Source organism: Epargyreus clarus, unplaced genomic scaffold, assembly GCF_041222505.1.
Source record: "Epargyreus clarus isolate Ecla_fem2 unplaced genomic scaffold, WU_Ecla_fem_2.2 ptg000031l, whole genome shotgun sequence".
NCBI lineage: Eukaryota > Metazoa > Arthropoda > Insecta > Lepidoptera > Hesperiidae > Epargyreus > Epargyreus clarus.
In genome coordinates, this window is record NW_027332236.1 from 7,505,069 (window position 1) to 7,525,671 (window position 20,603).

Here is a 20,603-nt window from a genome sequence, read left to right on the forward strand (position 1 = left end):
ACGAGTGGAAAAAACTTATAAAACTTCATATCGCGCTCCAGTTCTGAATATATTTATATCAGACAGAAATAGCCCTGAAACGATCGCAGGTGACTAACATCAAATAAAAATAGTTCTTTACGCTATAATTTTCAAAAAATACTCCGTTTATTCCGTGCTAGTTATTTATTGTTTTCATTCATCACGTTGCAAATATATAGAAATAATGAAGTTATAAAAATAGTAGGTTTTTGCCCGCAGTTTCGCCCGCGTTAATAAATATAACATACTAATATACATAAAACTGAAAATTCGTACCCTCAACTTTGCTAAAGATCATCACTTCATCAAATGCACAGTTTACGATTCAATCCTTACTCATATCGATTAAAATAATCGGTGTTTTAGGTCCAAAAGATCGATTCTCCGATTAATCGATCTTAGATCGCTATCCCTAGTTCCCGTGGGATTTCCGAGATAAAAACTATCCTATGTCCTTTCTCGGGTCTTAGACTATTTTTGTACAAAATTTCATTAAAATCGGTTCAGTGGTTTAGGCCTGAAGAAGAGACAACCAGACAGACAGACGGACAGACAGAGTTACTTTCTGATTTATAATATTAGTAAGGATTTACATTTTTTCAAGATTTCTTCCAACAAGAGGTTCAATTTACCAATTATTTTGTTAATCCTCACAAAGAAATGTACATATATGCCGTAAAATGTATTTAATTTCACTCCTTTTAAACAATTAACTTTTAAAGCAATATCATACAAAAAAATGTTGTAAAATAGTTACCTTTTTGCAAAATTGCAATAACGCTCAATCAAAAGGTAATTGTTTTGAAATTACTGAAATATATCTATGTACTGGAAATTTATTTTCGTAAGTTAAATAATATTTAACATTTCAAAGGACTTATTTGTGTGGTTACTATAGGAATAACGCCGAGAAATGCACTTATTTGTTTTCGAACTGTAGGAATTACGGCGGCAAACTCGCATTCAACAGGTAAATACTAACTGTAATTTCCACTAAACCATTACCTATGCAATATGTGTCATAAAGCCCCAAATCAAATGTATTAAAGCAAGCCCGGCCTTGTTATACAACGGATGTTTACTAAACACTGTCGTAGAAAATTACGATATGAAAATGTACCCTTTGTGGTTGCAATAAAACGTGCATAGTTACACGTTTAAGGTGTAATACGAAATTAGATTTAGAACATTACATTCAATCTATTAGATTATGAGCATTATATTACGGGTATAGTCCGCACCAGACTGCTAGTCCGCTCTGAAGTTATTGCGAGCAAATGTAGTCACACAATTTGCTATGGCGACGCGATTCATTTCTATATTCAGAGCAAAGCAGTTTTACGAAACGAAATTTGTTAGGGCTTTCACACAAAGATAGGGACGGTTTTACATTACCCTAGTTTAAAATAACCTAAGAAATTTACGTTTAAATTAGAAATTGAATTGAATTGATTAATCGAAAAAAGAAACATGTAAATCAGAATTGAACACACGCCAAGATGACGGTTTAACAATCCAACCAGTCAATGGCGCTGAACCTCCCAAAGCACAACATCCGCAATAAATAATAATGTGTACGCAACTGTGATTAGATGTCGCATTACATGTATTTTTACATTACCTATTACTCTCTCACCGCTGGGCACAGGCCTCCACTCAGAATGAGAAGGATTAGGCCACAATCCACCGCACTGGCCAAATGCTAATTGGTAAACTTGACATACCGTAACTTATTACACCGATCGAAAATGGTCTAACCCCTAGTTAAGTGATTCGACTACGGATACTCCACGGCCACATATATTTCTACCTAATAACAACAGTGTTAAGCGCTGCAGTGTTTGAAGGGTGTGTTAGAGAGACATACTTTTCCGAGGCGTTAGCTACTTAGGCAGTAGCTACTTAGGTACCATCAGTTGGACTGCATGCTCGACTGGCTACACCTATACGAGTATTATAAAAAAGCAATGTTAAGCGCTGCTGTATTATATTTAAAAAGGTATGTGAAGGGAGGCGCTTATACGAGGCGTTCCGACTTAGTCCTTAGAGCATCTCTAGCTGGCCTCAAATAGGAATCTAATCTTATGGGGTTGAGCACAGACGTCATTTGGCGACAGTAACCACTTACCATCAGGATTGCATGCTCAGTTGCTACTTCTATAGATATTATAAAAATCATACAGACCATTTTCATTTATCAGTAGAGATAAATAGTTTTGATATCTATATCATTGAATATCTATATCAAATGTATGCTATTTTAAGCAACGCTCAATCTCGGTACATCTCGCATTCGCTAAAACTGTGGGTGAACGAACTGATAAAGATATGCAGTTATTGCATTCGATTCGGACTTCCCTCAACGATTTGGTATTTTAAGTGCAACCCCGATGCATTTTGCATGTTATGGCTGCGAAACGATTTATGTTATTCGATAAAAGGAAGGGTGATAACTTAACGAGTTTGCGTTAAGGAAAAGCATTTCTAAGTGCATCTCAGAATATACATTTGGTCACTTTATTTATCGTGGGGAAACCTTGCATGGATTTCTCTCTGCCGCGGGGATAGCGTAGAGGATATGTAGGTATTTACAATAAATACTAAAATACATTTGAAACGCGTTAGAAAAAAGTAATATCATTTAAATAAATTTCCCCCGTGTCCCCACCCATTTTTATGCTGCGACCGCACTTGCATGTATTGAAGTAGAAACCATTTGTAACGATTTCGGTTATAACCATGGGGGTAACGCATAAATTAGTAAAGATTACTCACTCCTAACAAGAAAGTGTAACCAGTTTTGACAATTGAAATTGTCACTGTCATTTATTTTCGTGTTTGAAAAATATTTAATATCTAATCCTATCTGAGGTTGATTACAAATGTCCATGGGTGGCAGTAGCCACTTACCATCAGGTGAATTGCAAGCTCGTCTGCTACTCCTATATTATAAAAAAAAATTGAAATTTGGGTGACATCTGAAGGAAGGAATAAAATAGGACTAATTCAAGAATAGTTTATTTTCGCTTATAACGACGAATTGTCATACTTTTTTACTCAAATAAAATATTATTAAACCAATTATTGTCCTTTATTAATAAACAATCTATCCAATTTACCTATTAAAGATCGACATTTGACATTGTAACGGTATACGTTTTAACGTCAAACGGTCTAAACTTACTATTTCGTTAATGGAACAAAAGTGGCAAAGGAAACTAGTTTCCTTCTTCGAAGTTTGTTAAAATAAATATTTTACAAAAATACGTTTCATAATAATACTTACTTTATCCAAGATATCGATAATACATAAACATGAAATCAAAACAGCAATTTCGCGTCTCAAATAAAAAAATAGAAACAAAAATGCTAATACGGAAACGGCCTCATTTAGCCGATGACCCGAATACAGACGTTTTTAGCACATTACATCATTATGTTCTGTTTTGACTTGAGTTGTGTACACTACTATTGTTTATACCCACACCTCAAATACTGGTCACGAAATAATACAGAAAGCACTTGGTAATTGAACGCTCTCTTTGATGTTTAAACGAGCTATGTTTTACAATTCGTCTCGTTGGTATACATTATAAGAATAATATTGTTTTATGTAAATTATATTTGATTTACATCTAATCGTTTTTTGCTGTAAGGGTGGTTGACAAAAAAATACCTAAATCCATTTTTGTTTCTGGTAACTTTATAAAGATGTATACGCTTCTCTAATTTTACCAAGTTATTTTCATCTATTGTGCATTACCTAAACAGTATAAATTAAATTCGATGGGATTTTCTGTGAAATTGTTTATGCTTCGTCAAACCATTTATAAACGAAATCTCATGAGAAATACTAGAATAATGGGACCAAAATCTCAAAAGTTTATACCAACTTAGGCCTCGTCAACATCCTTCATTAGAAAGGACTCCATTTTAATAAATATAACTCAAAGGTTGACTGACTGACATAGTGATCTATCAACGCACAGCCCAAACCAATAGACGGATCGGGCTGAAATTTGGCATGCAGGTAGATGTTATGGCGTTCGCATCCGCTAAGAAAGGATTTTGATCAATTCTACCCCCAAATAGGGCATGAAAATATTACTTTGCAACGCGAGTTAAGCCGCGGGCAAAAGCTTGTTCTTATATATTCTCAGTTCTTTTCAAGTGTCCATAGGGAACTAACCAACCTATATTTTTCAACTTTATTTCTATAAATAGATCGTTAATGTATTTATAATTATTTCTTAAATAACCATAACGAAACAAGTTTCAGGTAATTCTTTAATACTCTTTTACAATTTACAGACATATATATACACTACTACAACAGAATAATTTATAGATACATCTTCGTTACACTGTGAATTGTAATATTATATCGAGTAACAAAATATACAAATTTATACTTGCTGACAACATTCTTATAATTATGTGTTTAAGTATGTAATAATAATTGTTGGTACAAATCTCGTCAAACTCTATCCCACTCAGAGATCATTTAGATTACATTGTATACACAAACTGGTATAGTCCGCGCCAAACTGCTAGTCCGCTCTGAACTTGCTGCGAGCAGGTGTAGTCATACAATTTTCTATGGCGACGCGATCCATTTCCATATTCAATGCGGACTAGCAGTTTTCCGCGAATACCGCATGAGAAGACCATCGTAATCCTCAAAAGTAGAAACATATGCTATAGGTTACAGGTGTCGATGGGCCTGGGCGGCTCACTACTTACAGTCAGGTGGATTACACGCTCGTTTGATACTTCAATGGCATATAACAATGCATATGCATTGTCATGCATACGTACTTTTCTCTTTTATCGTCTTAAGCACTGAGGTTGCTTAAGATGTTTTATCGTACCACCAAAATCTGTTCCGTTATTATGCTAATTTATTGTTTTTAAAACAAGCTAGTAGATATCTCTGCCTAGCTCTGGCAAAAAAAAATCATTATAAAAAAAAACTTTTTTTTTACGTTCCGCACTGCATGCTATCGATTTTTCGTTTTAATAAACATACTAATTGTTAAGATGTAATTTGGTAATTTAAAAAAAACATGGAGACAATGCAAATTTAAGTAATTTCTTGTTATAAACTACCATAATATTTAGCATATGCAAGAAAGGATATATCAATGTTCAGAGCGGTCATACAGTTTGACGCAAACTTTAACAAATTATATATTTTACAGCACTGTTTTACCTATACAATACTAATTACCTATTGCAAATAAGTATTATAAATTACAACTCGCTAAACCTAGTTAGTAATAAATCTGTGCCTAAGATTATAAAATATAAAGCTAATTATTATATAACACGTGATTAAAGTCTCCATTTACATTTCACCCTAATTATAAGTTTATGGCAAACTAATTTACATTAATAAACTTTTGAAATAAAACAAGTTTGGGTCTATCTACAAGGCAAGAATGGTATTTATATTTATTTAAATATTTTCTACAACTTTGATACATTATGTTGTATGTCCAAGTCATATGTTAAATAAACCACAACTTTAAAAATTCAGACTAAAACTCATTAGTCTTGTGTTTCTAAGAACCTATTTCCTGTCACGCCTAAACGCGTGTATTAACAAACTACATCTCGCCTCTCGCCATCTACCTCTTAGCGACTTGCATACGTATAGAATAATATTTATCCAACGATAGGTGCAAGTGCTCACCAGATCCGCGACATAAGCCTGCGTGACAGGAAACAGGCCCTACCTATTTGTACTAGATGCGTACAGAAAATATTTTAATACAGTGTACGTATACACGATTGAAAAAGCACGCTATTTTCTGCTTATTAAGCCAACACTTTTAATCTTTGGTAAGAAATTAGGTAGTTAACACAAGGGCCTATTAATCCATATAACTGTGACATATAACATGATTATTATAACACTGCAAATGCTTTAACATATTTTGTAGAATATAATATTCACTTTTACTATTAATGTAACAACAAAATTTTACACAATGACTAAAACTTTTTGTGCAAAAATTACATACATGTAGTTTACTAGGCAGTCTTTCTAATAAGATCATCAGATATAAATACAAATGTGGGTGCAATTTTATACGCTAGCCAAATTTCTAGGCCTATACCTTTATACTCTTAATTTATGCAAAAATGATTTATACTAGTAATTTGAAATATTAAAACTAACACATACTCTGACTCTGAAAACTGATGTCTAAAAACATATTTATCAATATTGTCTTTAATGTAAAACTGTTTATTATTGGTGTCATTTTACTTATATTCGGTATGGAAACCAAGTTACCGCATCATTTAATATCAGCCAGTTAAATGATTTAAAAACCAAATTTTCAATTGAAGTACTCAAAATACACAGATAGTTATTACAAATCAATAATCAATGAAATCAATTACTAATTATAGAAAGAAAAAAATTAAATGTCAGATATATTTAAAAATATAAACTTCAAACCTCTAGAAACGTTTGGCTTGAACAAAAGCTATGCTGCAAGTATAGTTTTGCAAGCTTGCAAACTTACACAATACAATACAAAAGCTCTATCCACATTTTTGTTTGTAACGTTTTGGCAAACGGACGCGGCATTAAATGAAACATTACACCTCATACCTTCATCCGAACGATGTTTCCTATCAACCATGAAGTGTCATCAGCATCACTATTAGATTACCACTTTTTATCTGCTAAGCACACCTCCTCTCAGAATAAGAGGAATTTAATCAATAATGCACTACGCTTGCCAAGTGTCAGACGATAGAATTCCCTCGGCTATAATTTCCTCACTTGTCCTTCCAAAAACAAGTAGTGAATATCTATCAGGTGCAAGTAAGTGCTTTGGAATCACCATTCCCTACATGAGAGATTGCTTTTCATATAACTAATTAGTTATATTCGATAGCAATCGTAACGATTAAAACGAAGGAAGAATCGGAAGCCCGTCTTCCTTCGAAATCTGTTGATGTCAGGCATCATTGTAAACAGTGTTATAAACAAGCTCTTGCATCTTCATTCTTAACATCAACTTCTTAGCAGGCCCCAGTTTCCTTACATGTGGAAGGAGGCTATTAAAGAACCCAATATCTTCATCTTTCGTCGGTTCAGGTATCACCTCTGTGCTTACTTCAGGAATTCTGGGTTCGTCGTCATCATCATAAAAATCTGTCTCCATTATAACGGGTTTTGTATCGAACTCATCAAAATCATCGTCTTTTACGGTAACGACATTAGATAATGAGACATTATTTGCTGGTTCTAAGTAATAACTACTACTTTGGTCTGCAGGTTCGTAATCCTGAGTAAAATGATCATCTGCGGTCTCATTGCTTTCGTAGTCATTAAACTGGTTAGTAAGAAACTGTAGTTTTGGAAGATACTCCCATTCTGACCCTTGTTTCCGAACTTCTTTTCGCGCTTGGTCTCTTAAATACTTCCATTTTAATCTGGCTTCGTCTCCTGTAAACATAGACATAAATAATGTTTTAAACATTTTATTCCAAATAAACTAATGGAAACAGACATCATGTAAAATACAAAATTCGTCCGTTTTCTTAAAAAATTACGAATTCATTCCAATTTTAAATAGCTTGTGGTTCAGTTTGTAATTTTAAGCAACAATGTTTGCATTATTGTACTGATTGACACTATTGTACAAAGAAAAAAATAACGTGAGATATTACAAATTCATTGTTAGGGCAAATATACATCTACAAACGGGTTCAAGTAAAACTTTACTTTACGCAATAGTTTGAGATATTTACAAATTTATTACTATCACTTTCCATTAAACATTTTTCGCCAAAACTCTCATTTACCCGCTAATTTTATGGTATCGACTTTTAAATGTCGGTGTCTTATATTTTTCCAAAACGCGCCAAAAGAAGTATAACTTAAAAGATATCAAATACGTACTTGTGACGTCCAATTCCTGAGCAATTTCCTTCCAACTTTCATCCAATTTATACCAATTGTGATGACCTTTGAGCTGTCGATTCCAAATTATATCTCTGGCTTGGACCAAATCGATCAATTTATTCATATCAACATCAATTGTACGTCTTTTGTTCATCAACAACTTCTTTCTCATTGTATAACCTAACTTAGGTCTCTTTATAGACTCGTCTAAGGAGTTAAATACTTCATCTGTGGTATCCTCGTCACCTTCTTCTTCCTCTGCTAGAAATTGGTGGTGAATGAACTTCAATTTTTGGAAATGTGGCCATTCTGACTCGTTTGCATTCTTTTTCATCTCTTTCCTACATTGGTCTTTAAGGTTCTTCCATTTCTTTCTGCAGTTTAAACCTGAAAATAAGCATAGTTCATATTTATTCATATATTATTTTTGGAGGTGGTAGAACCCTTTGTGGTTCGACTCCGGCGGCTCCACCGCCACACCTATTTCTGCCTAATAACAGCAGTGTTAGGCGCTGCTAAGTTCTGTACTGAATGGTGGGTAAGGGAGACATACTTTTCCGAGGCGTTCCAGCCTAGTCTAATCCTATCTGGGGTTGATTACAGATGTCAATGGGCGGTAGTAGCCACTTACCATCAGGTGGACTGCATGCTCGTCTGCTACTCCTATATTATAAAAAAAATGCAAATACGACAAAACTCAATTTAAATTTATCAACTAGCAGAATTATTACGTCAGTTACACACACAAGTTAATGTAGGTACAATTTACATGTAGGTACATAATGTTATAAGTGGTAGAAATATCTAGTTCGAATATGGCGTCATCACTATCACACCTATATCTGCTTATAACAAGTTGTGCATAGTTTTACAGGTGTGGTATATCAGTTAGACATGAGATTCATAAGTGGTGACTATGCATTATGTAATCATTACGTGATCCGACATTTAATGTCAATAAATTTAGAAGAGTATCGATATACATATATTTACAGATTTTATCAAAATAAATAGACGTAGCTTATTTGCAATAGAATTATTTCTTTCCTTTTTTTTTCTTTTTCTCCGTACGGTTATAAAAGATTTGAACATATTTGAAAAAATTAACAAAAATTTATATGAAATTGACTATTATGAAAAGAACAATTTCTTTTCTCTTTCTCCGTACGCTTTAAAAGATTTGAACATACCTACATATTTGAAAAAAATAACAGAAAATTTTATGAAAATATAAATTAACGCCTCAATATAATTTAATGTGCCCTGCCTACCCGCAAACGATTAAACTCAAGCCCATAAAGACAAAATAATAAAATAAAAAGTCTAAAGAAACCAAATACTAAAACGGTTTCTTTTAAATTAACTTATTCGTTGCTTTATCACAATAATGTAAATACCTATTACAATACATACCTAATTGGCTTTGAAAATTTACCACAATAAACTGTAATTATCATACTCGTAATTATCTTTCGCTACACAATGAAAAAAGGTAGCCAAGTAATTAGTCTCCCAATATAATAATCGGCTTACCCCATAGAGATTAACGCGCAAGCTTATACAAAAAAAAATACTATTATTGATTTGTTACCCAACGTGTACATCCATAATAACATAAATAAACCAACCAAACGCCGGTCTTACGCCAAAACTATCGTAAATCAATAATACCGGACTCATTTAGACTAGTGTCTAGAACGATTTGTACGAAGGCCACCTACATTCATATTTAATACTTACTTGAACACTAACTTCAATCGATAGCGTTACTATGATGACTGCATAATAATAGCTCTTCTTATTAGTAATGCATAATGCGGAAACGCATCTACATAATATCTATTATTATTAATCTATCTTTCGAACAACAAGTTTCGTAACCCAATTGCAAGTATGCAAACTAGATAGATACTAGGTAGGTGCGTATTTTAGTGCTGCGCTATATAACAATACGAGATCATAACAAACTGCAAAACAACATGGCGGCTAGCGGCTACGGGCGTTCACCTTAGTACTTACTTGTAGTTCCCACCTCAGCTGCCACTTCATTCCAGTACCTCTCCAGCTTGAACCTGTTCCTATGACCTCTGTAGCTTTTATCCCATAGGCATTCCCGAGCGCGGACGGCTTTTATCAGCTTATCCATGTTCTTGGAACGAGCGCCTCTCGCTTTAACCTTCATAGCGGAGCGGGCGCGCTAGCGGAAGCGACGGTCGGTTGAAGCGACGCGCGGCCGCGTACTGACGTTCCCCGCCCCGCTTACTCCCCCGCCGTCCTCCTCGCTCGTCGCCCCGCTCCCCTCTCCGCTTCGGCACGCCTCGACAACTAAGCCACATTCGACGCGTACCAAATTCTCTTATCGAGGTCGCTACACCGAGTTATGTTTCATCCATTGCTGGTTTAACTCAACTTTGGTAACGCTACTCGGCAGCGTTTCGGCAATGTACAATGTACATGTAAAGTAGTCAAAATAATTTAACGCATCCCGGTATTATAGTTATGCGGGGTAGGGACAATGGTTGTGATCGAAGCGATTCAAGGCGTTTCAAACACTCGCGGCGCGTATTAAATTGCTTGCGTGATTCCGAGCGTGGGTATCAATGTTCTTGTAAGTAATATCAAGTTTTATGTTAATGTTATATATAAGTTAATGTAATAAATATCATAATACAATAATTTCGTAAAATGAATACTTACGTATACAAAGAAAAATAGCATGAAATAAATGTTTTCAAATAGAATAGAAATAAAATATATAGGTAATAACATGTAGTAATAAGCACTTAATAATTAAAAATATTATAATGATAATAATTCATAATTAATGAGACAAATGAAATAAATTATTATTGCTATACTTACGCTGTAATTAATGTAATTTTAAGATAACAAAATAGGTAGTTTGTGAACAAATCTGAAGCTTATGAGTTTCAGATTTGTTCACAAACTATTTTGTTTTAATATGAAAAAAGTAACAAATATAATATGTTATATTTGTTACTTTTTCATATTTCACATTATTACTTAAAAATAAGGCGGTTAAGATAAATCCTAGTGATAGTGTAGTGGTTAAGAAACTCTGCCTCTCGAGGTCCGAGTTAGGTCCGGTCCGGTAGGTCTGGTCTAGAGGTCCGAGGTTCAAATCCCAGGCATCATCTGATCAATCACCTCTGATTTTTCAAAGTTATGTGCGTATTAGAAATTAATTATCACTTGCTAAACGGTGAAGGAAAAACATCGTGAGGAAACCTGTATACCTGAGAGATTTATAAAAAAAAATCTCAAAGGTATGTGAAGTCTACCAATACGCACTTGGCCGACGCGGTGGACTATGGCCTAATCCTTCACATTATGAGAGGAGACCCGTGCCCAGCAGTGGGACAATAATGGGTTGATGATGATGATGATGATGAAGATAGAACCAACTTACCTTGACCCTTCTGAAGCTGTCATAATAACTGATGATAATTTCAGTTCGAAGCACCATGTCCGCTCACATTTTGGATTCACGACACAGACTCTACAATTTAACGCCAAAGTTATATTATAAAAAACAAAGAAATGTAGAGTGTGAACTGTACGAATACTAAATTTTTTTCTTTATTTACCCTATCCCAAGAAAGATTTCTATTAATTCAATTAATAAATGTTTTGAATACAATCTATTTATAACATTTAGTGTTAAGAATAATGCATTGGAGTTTTATGAAGTTCACAACAAGTATTGATGAATGTATAGTATATACAAAAAATAACTGCATATTTTAAAATTTAATTTAAATTAATCAAAGAATGAATACAGAAGGTAATAAAAAATATATATAAATATAAAAAATGTGATTAGCCCTTCAGCATAATTTTTCGTATTTTAAATTTCTACTAAAATAAGGAGCTAAACAATTTCCATTAAAGTTTATATCTCTAAATTAATTACAAATTAATTAAAAAAACACAATGGAAGTGTATTTTTCACCCAAACGTAAATTGCACTGGCGTAAACTGCGCTACTTCTTGGTAGAGTCGTTCATAAGCACTCAATTCCTTTTTGTAGAGTGACCAACTAACCAATATTCCGTTAAGAGTTACATTTTACTAGAACAACGAACTAAGAACAATTTATAAGCATAACTATTGTATACTTTAGCTTACGAACACTTGCGTTTATTTATTTTTAATGTAGAGTTCTGAAATAAAAATAGAGATAGGAATTCACACGAACCTAATATTTAGTCGTCACTGCCGACCATGTACATATGTATATCTATAAAGTATGTATATTCCGCTCCAAAATGCTAGTCCGCTCTGAAGTTGATGGGAGTCATACAATTTGCTATGGCGACGCGATTCATTTCTATATTCAGAGCAAACTGGCAGTTTTACGCGAACAATACTACAAGTAAACCAGGACTGCAGATTTACACATAGGTAAATTATAATTCATGAGGAATATATTGGAACATCTGAAATTAATATATTTGATAAGGCATAGGTGTGGTGAATGTCACCACCCACCACCCACTTCAGGAAAGTAAAACCCGGTAAAACTCGTTCAGTTAATTTCATATAACGTTTATTATTTCACAATTAGAAAATCTGTATTGTCATCTAGATAAGTAAAGGGGCTTCCCCTGAAAATAAAATTCCCGCGCCGTACATTACCGTCCAATGAATACTTTAAAATAGGTGTTACATATTCGTTTTTATATGCAATAAGACTTGAAGGAAAACCTAAACTACTCGTACGTTCTGGTATATGTATTTTAAGTAATCTAAATTTAGTTCAAAATTATTTCTCTATGCTTTTGGTACTTTATTAATACGTATATAATAAAGTCGTTTCATAAAATGATCTAAGGATAAAGTCTCTGTCCCAAATATTCCAAAATATTGGACACAATACTTCCCTTATTACATTATGGGATTACTGCGTTAACTGGGTAGGCACTAATTAATCTTACACAGAACCGACTAGGAATGCAAGAGTTGACACAGATGTTTACTAACACTCCGAATGACACGTTTGCTAAAATGTTGTCGTCAGCAACTCAGCACGTTACTATTCCGCTGCTGGGCACGGGTCTCTTCTCAGAATGAGAAGGATTAGGCCATAGTCTACCGCGCTGGTCAAGTACGTATTGTTAGACTTCAAATATCGTAGAGAGCTCTCAAGTATGCAGGTTTCCGCTCAATATTTTCCTTCTCCGGTGAAGTAAGTGTTAATTTATTTCTAATTGACACAAAATGTTACATATTGGTAAAATGTGTCACTTTTCACATTTTAACTATATGGTAGCAATAGATAGGTCATCGGAAGGAAAAGTGTTATCTACGATTTTCGACGAATATCTGATCCTATCTGGGGTTGTTTACAGATGTCCATGGGCGGCAATAGCCACTTACCATCAGGTGGACTGCATGCTCGACTGCTACTCCTATATTATTATAAAAAATAAATTAAAATAAGTTGTTACCCTCGACGAAGTTAGAACGCTGCACATTAATGTCTCCCTTACCACACCCTCCAAATAAGAACATCAAAATTTGAGTAAAACTACAAAATGGAGTTGACATATATATTTACATAAATCACAGATACATTATACTTTAAAGTATTTTAAATAACCTTAAAATAATTTACATAATTCTAAAATTAAGTAATAACAGAAGATTGAGATCCACTGACTTTACACAAAATTAACAATAACCCTTTTTCTACAAAGTTTTTGATAAAAAATATCGATAAAATATTATTTTCTGCAAGAATACATTAAAATCCTTTTTTTTTCTAAAAAATTCATCTTATTCTAATAATGTTTTTATTTACACAAGTGATCTCCAAACATAAAGTTTATATACTATAATTGTAGCACTTTTTCATTTTGTAGCAATACAACTTCGGACGATTTCTTGCTTAAATATTCCAATGTTATAGTCCCCGCAGAGCGGACTAGCAGTTTGGCGCGGACTATACTATGATTATTAGTTAACCAAAATATAGAGTTACAAAAAGTGGTTTCTTTCCATAATAAGTTTAACATTTGGAAAAGACTTAGACCATATATGTAGTACTATGTACACTAATATAATTTGTTATATTTAAAATATTTTAAATCCACTTTGAATATATTTTATATCATCTATACATAGATTAGTAAAGATTACTCGCTCCTAACAAGAAAATGTACCCAGTTTTGAGAATTGAAATAGTTGCGTAAAAAAGTTTTGCCACGTCTCCGTGCTAAAATATCCCTAAAATATTTGAAATAATTATTTATTTATTATGTAAATTGTACATTGTAATTGTAAATTACGCAGTATTAGTTATTTATCCGTAAATTTTCTCTAAAAATGTTTTTATTTGCCAAGAATTAAAAAAAAGAACTTACCATAATAAGCCGTTTGTGGCTTCATTCAATTTCAAGGCGGCGAAGTATCTTTACTAATCTATGCATCTATATTACAATTTAGAAATCGTAATAAAGTAAAATTACACAGACTAGTATTTAAGCACAGATTAAATTGTAGTATTTAAAATACAGATAACATACCTATACCTATAGTAAAACAGACACTATCAAGAATATTTTTAGTTAAAAACATGAACAAAACAATTCGAAAATATTTTATATTCAGGAGCTGTATGTTTCACAAGAAAATAGTAAAATAAATATGTTCTTTTTTTTAATCGAATAAAAATTTAGGTTTAAATTGTTTTAATAAATAATGGAGGTGTGTGTTTTTATTTTCCATTCACAGATTATAAAGAACATGTAAGTGATAAATAATTGTGCACAAAATTGTTCTTTTAACTGTTATTATATATTATTTTACGGCATCTATTTATTTAATATTTAAATTCATTTTATATAGTATTTGGAAACTGAATGAATATTTTAATATAGTATGTACAATAACGAGAATAGGGTCACCATTTTAAAATAAATACTTACATTAAAAAGTGTAAATATTAACATATTTTTATTTCTTTATGCCTCTTAAATAAACATGTCTCAAATATACGTTTTTTAACATCACAACATTTACTTCTTACTCGGCTTTTCACCTCAATATCCAATGAATCTACTAACGTTATTAATAACTAGTCCACCCAACGTATTGCCTACTAAAGATTGATTTTGTTCGCTTCACAAGCCAAAAAGCAAAGTTTGACAATTAATGCCAACTAGAATAAAAACAAAATTCGATCATCGGTAAGCAAAAATTGCAAAATGGACGTAAATCATTTAATGAGGAAGAATGACACAATATACTTACAATTATATTATAATTTGTGACATAAATAAAGGTTTCATTATTAAATTACTCATTTGACACAGTTACACATTAAGAACACAAATGCAATTGTTGCTTTATCTTCATACACTTCACACATTAAAGTTATCTTTGCAATAAAACCACGTCACACAAAATGTCCTTTGTTAATATGTCAATTTGTGCTTATTATAATTTAGAGGTCTTATACGGTTTAAAAATATCTGATATTAGACCACTGACATCTAACCTCTTCCTCTCTGTATTAAAGAAACGTGTTAGAAGTTCAAGCTTCCCTTAGTTGAGATAAAGACCTATGCCCGCCTGCGGAACATAAAAATGGTTGCAGTCAGTTACTTTCAGCTCATCATCCAGTCTTTTCTAGTCTTACTCTGATAAACTCCTCAACTAAACACATATTTTGGGTATTTCTTTTATAATTAAAATTCATAGAGCACTATTTGATAGATTCATGACAACACCATCACGCGACGCCATTATTCTGTCTAATAAAGCGATAACTTCTCGTCTGAAAGTTCTCATTTCTTGCTCATTAAGCGTCTCTATGTCTGGTAGGAGACTCATCAAAAACATCCTTCTTGGGTTATTTTCGTCAACCAAGTAGCTTTTCTGGTTCTCCAAAAGAATGTTGCCGTCACATCTCCTGACGCTCACTTCTCTAGATATATCTTGATTAAACCTATTCTCTTCTTTTTGAAATCTGTCCATATTTGAACTACTCAGATTCAAACTTCGATCTTCATAACTGACACGGGATTTTCTTCTATATTCCCTAGGTTTTCCATTCCTGTTTAGATACATTTCGTCCTTACTGTCAGTTATATCCTCGTTACTGTCCGCCAAATGGTCGTACTCGACTATTTCAAGCTTGAAACTGTCTTCAGATGGTACTGGGGATGGCGGGCTGTTGGTGGTAGGAACGTTGTCATCGACTTTTTTGTGTGATAAAAATTGCAGGTATGGTGCGAGATAGTATGGTCTGCTTGGAGGATTACCACTCTTACACAGCTTCAGTGATCTCATGTAGGCAATCCTTATCTTGCGCCACTTTTCCTTGCAATCGGGAACTGAAAACAAAATTGATCGTATATTAGTTCTTTGTTCACAAGAGGAAGTGATATGGTCGATTAAGCCGAGGAATGTTTACAATAACATATGCCTCTACAACAGTTATTGATTTTTCTAGATGTAAAAAAAAGTTTTAGTAAAGACACCTATAGATATATTAATAAAGACACTCGGATGTAGTTTATAAAGAAAAATTGTAACTACAACTTATACCATTGTATTACCATCAAGTTCTTTGACAGGTGCCATATAGATAGCGACGTTAAACATACATGATAGTTATTATTACGGACCAAGCCTACGTTTATATCATGTCATTGAAATCTACGCATTAATAGTATTTTAGGTACCTTCCGACATTTCATAATATTGTGCAATTTCATACACAAAGACCGTATAAAAAAACGGCTGTACTTTGGACTTGTTTATACTATGACATTTGTAATTTTAGAAGATAAGTCTTTCGAAGACAAATAGTGAAATATATAAAATTGTGCGATTTGCCTAGTACACAAGAATTACGCACTTACAATACCAAATCATGCCGATTGCGCTCAGTAGTAGCAAAACCGCAGATAAGTTTACGTTTACCAACTTTTAATGATTCTAAGAATTCATACGTCATTAAGTGGTGCAAATATTTCGACACATGAAAAATCACTTTCGTAACATTTACGAAATGGAATACAATGGTGTTCAAAGTCACTCACACATGTGCGAGTTGTGCTCAATGCTATGATCTGCAAGGCTTTGTTTGCCTTTTTGAGCTTAATGTACCAGTAAAAAGTAAGTACAGTTAGAATTGTAAGAATATTTTTTCTATATATCATGCCCTTAATCTTTATTTTAAAATTATGTAGATATTTAATTATAATAAAAAGCGTTAGATTCAAATTCACCATTTTGTCCAAATTAAGAAATATTAACTACATTTTATAACATTACTAAACTATACCTATATTTCGTTTTCTGAGTTTTTAGTCCGTGGTCGTATCGATCTATCAATATAGCCTATATAGATCGATATCGATTATTGCTTGTTAGTAATAATAATGAATAAATCAATTTATCTTAGATTTTGCTTACCAAAGAAATGTATCAATTTTGCCTACTGAAAATTGACAAAATAAGAAATGATGAAAGAAATGATACATGATAACTAGTCGTTGGATCAGGCTATACAGACTTACACTAGAATATATACCCGTACATATTTGCCTGCCATAATGCAACCTGAATTGGTATCTATAATTTTTCAAAATTATGTGCATATTAAAAAAAATACTTTATTTATGTCGAGAGACTTTCCAAGATACAAACTAGATTTCCGAGATATGTAGAGTGATGAAATACCTATGTATGTTTACAAAATTTTGTGAAGTGATAAAGTTCAAAATTTATTGAACGTCGTGGTAGACTTTATTATCATCTTTCCCTTCTAAGCAAACCTTACCCAGCAGTGGGACAATATTGGATCAATAACCACCTTAAAGTAAAAAATAACCTGACCTAATAATAAAATAATAAATCACTCCGTATCAACCCATAATCTACCTAACCTAATATCTGTAGGAAATACATCTCATAAATTACAGAAACAAAGTTTAATAATTATTTAGTAGGCAATATTTTTTAAGAAATTAGATAGATTAATTTAGAAATATAAAAAAGTAAAATGATTTTAATATTTGGTGCCCATAACGAATGCCTCTAGAAAAAAGTGCGCGAAATCCCATATGCTAAAGAAAATATGTAAAGAAAAACGAGTTTTCATATTTTAAAAGTCCCATATAATATCTAGACAAAAGCACCGTAAAAATAAAGTATAAAGTGATAATTTATAAAATTAATATTTTTAAAAAAAAATGACTACATCTGGCTCGTATTTTGAAATCAATTTAATATTTTCTAGAATTAAAATTAATTTTATCTTTTCTTAATTAAATAAAAAGTAATAATTTAAGTAAATTATTCTGCTTTTATCCTAATTTAAATAACTACTTACTTAAATAAATAAGCCCTTCGTAATTTTAATTTTACGTAAGTTTTATTATAAAAAAATAATTTTAAATCAAAACTGAAATGTTATATATTTGCGTCAATATTTGCGCTGTAATAAAGTGTTTAACGTAATAAACACAAAAACAAAACAAAAAGCTGCGTACTCACCAGTTGATTGGTACTTCTTAGCAATATCAACCCAAGTGCGCCTTTTTAGCAGTTTGTTCACGTACTGCATTGAGTTTTGATCGTATAAACAGTGATGCTTTTCGATTTCCTTAACAAAATCCACAATGTCACGTCTGTCTGACATCCTGGCGAATAAGTTGCTCCTCGCCTCAGTCATCGGGTATTACGTAAATGATAACACAAGACAACACAAACACTGTCAATATATAGGATATATTTAATGACGATAGCGCGCGCCTTCACCGAGCGTCGCGCGCTTACTGCAATATGTTGCAAGATGGCGGTCGTATATTGCGTTGAACACTCCGCCGCCAACGACACACTGATGTAAACGCGCGCGTGTGTGACGTATTCATTATAATGACGTTTCGTTTCGTCGTAAAATGGACTGGAAGATCTACGAATTAGTAATGGCGTCATGGCTTTTATTGTTTTTTTGTTTACGTAGTGGAATAACATGATTATACGTGGTATGCGTAGTGAATCAGCACTTATTTACAACTTTTATTCAGTTAAAGGTTTATTTCTTTGCACTTGTCACTTATAAGTAAGATAACCACAAGAATTTTATTGCAATATATCACAAGCTGTGCGTAGCGTGTGCATATGTTGACATACAATGACGAATCATTATCGCATCATTGTTTATAGTCGAATGATTTGTATTAGGTACAAATATGAAGGTAGAACTCTTTGTGGTTGGTCTCCGGCGGCACCACCGCCACACCTATTTCTACCTAATAACAGCAGTGTTAGGCGCTACTGTGTTCCGGTTTGAAGGGTTTGGTAAGGGAGACATACTTTACCGAGGCGTTCCAGCTTAGTCCTCAGGGGTAGCGGCGCATCTGTGGCCGACCTCAGGTAGGATATGTAATCCTATCTGGGGTTGATTACAGATGTCCATGGGCGGCAACAGCCACTTACCATCAGGTGGACTGCATGCTCGTCTGCTACTCCTATATTATAAAAAAAAATAGGTAGAGTCGAAAGAAATTATTCAATTTACTTAATTAAATGGTTAAAATTTCCAAATTTAAATGTTTCAACTTAGCTTAAACGTCTGTTACAAGGTAAATATTATTTATATATCACTGCAATCTTAGTCCGCACTAGGAATTCCAATCAACATACTGCCACATAAAGAAGACTTCAAAATTAATTATATTGTTGTCTGCCTCACCAACGATCGAACCTGGACCTCTGCGTATGATAAACAAAGTTACACTTCATCGCGACATCGTTTTGAAACCTTAAAATTTATTTTATTTCTTAATTAATAATATGTACATACATAAATATTTCTTCTTATTTAGAAAATAGTAGATAAGTATATCGAATACACTAGAAACGTCTAAAAATACTATAAAAAATGCTAAACAGTTACGATAATTCAAGTACTGAATTACAATAGGAACGAGTTTGTTTCATAAAAAGGTATGAGTCACATCCGGGTACAAACCAAGGTAGCGTTTAGTTACGGTTACATGTAGAGCCTTACGGGAGTAACCGGAACCCAACGTAAAGCCACTACGTCACCATAAAACGCTTTGTTTAAGTATTACGTCATTGTAGTTTGCATGTTTTTTTATTAAAAAAGGATTAGTATGTAGAGCCTTCCAGAATTTTTTAATGAGTCATTGTAGCTTTCATTTTTTTATTTAAATAAGAATTAATATATATTAATATGAGAGCCTTAATCCTCCAGAGTAACCTGACTCCAGCGTAAGGCCCACTAATTCAATATAAAAAACGCGTTCTTTATATATGACGTCATTATATTTTGTATGCTTCAATTGGTTCAATAAAAAGAAAGAAATTTAACGATACAATAAAGAAGAATACAAAATAATTGAACACAAAATATAATTAAAGAACCAGTATAAAAAAGAATATAATAAATATAGATACTGTTATTGGTCCCGTTTCTATTTTGGTACTCACTTTTTTGGATATTAAATGATAAAAGTGTCCAAACCTCACTTTAAAATAATTGCCGAGTCTGGAAGATTTCGATTTCTATCACTGGTCATGCAAACATCAAAATTAACTCAAAAATTAACTTCCAAGTGTAGATATTTTTGTATTTGTTTTCGAGGTGTCTATA

At 32.9% G+C, this 20,603-nt stretch overlaps 3 protein-coding genes across 4 annotated transcripts in view; 1 reads left to right on the forward strand and 2 right to left on the reverse strand.

Moving 5' to 3' along the window:
• The window catches only part of LOC140754737 (uncharacterized), a 76,646-nt gene that overhangs the window by 34,124 nt on the left and 21,919 nt on the right, over positions 1-20,603 (forward strand). The gene's annotated exons all lie outside the window — the stretch shown is intronic.
• Positions 4,291-10,199, reverse strand: LOC140754704 (uncharacterized). Its single transcript, XM_073089753.1, has 3 exons — positions 9,968-10,199; positions 7,946-8,335; positions 4,291-7,489 (listed from the first exon to the last, which is right to left on the reverse strand). Exons 1-3 carry the CDS (start codon positions 10,128-10,130, stop codon positions 6,999-7,001), a joined length of 1,044 nt encoding a protein of 347 aa, XP_072945854.1. The 5' UTR covers positions 10,131-10,199; the 3' UTR covers positions 4,291-6,998.
• On the reverse strand, positions 13,508-18,812 carry LOC140754753 (uncharacterized). The gene is made up of 2 exons (XM_073089839.1): positions 18,479-18,812; positions 13,508-16,308 (listed from the first exon to the last, which is right to left on the reverse strand). The coding sequence occupies exons 1-2, from the start codon at positions 18,654-18,656 to the stop codon at positions 15,668-15,670; spliced, it is 819 nt and encodes a 272-aa protein (XP_072945940.1). The 5' UTR covers positions 18,657-18,812; the 3' UTR covers positions 13,508-15,667.

Excerpts from the sequence above, each read along its gene's own strand:
- LOC140754704 (XM_073089753.1), bottom strand. The coding sequence starts at position 10,130 with ATGAAGGTTAAAGCGAGAGGCGCTCGTTCCAAGAACATGGATAAGCTG. Across the intron at positions 8,336-9,967 it reads AGCTGAGGTGGGAACTACAA|GTTTAAACTGCAGAAAGAAA; the intron begins GTAAGTACTAAG and ends GCTTATTTTCAG. Across the intron at positions 7,490-7,945 it reads TCAGGAATTGGACGTCACAA|GAGACGAAGCCAGATTAAAA; the intron begins GTACGTATTTGA and ends CTATGTTTACAG.
- LOC140754753 (XM_073089839.1), bottom strand. The coding sequence starts at position 18,656 with ATGACTGAGGCGAGGAGCAACTTATTCGCCAGGATGTCAGACAGACGT. Across the intron at positions 16,309-18,478 it reads TAAGAAGTACCAATCAACTG|TTCCCGATTGCAAGGAAAAG; the intron begins GTGAGTACGCAG and ends TTTTGTTTTCAG.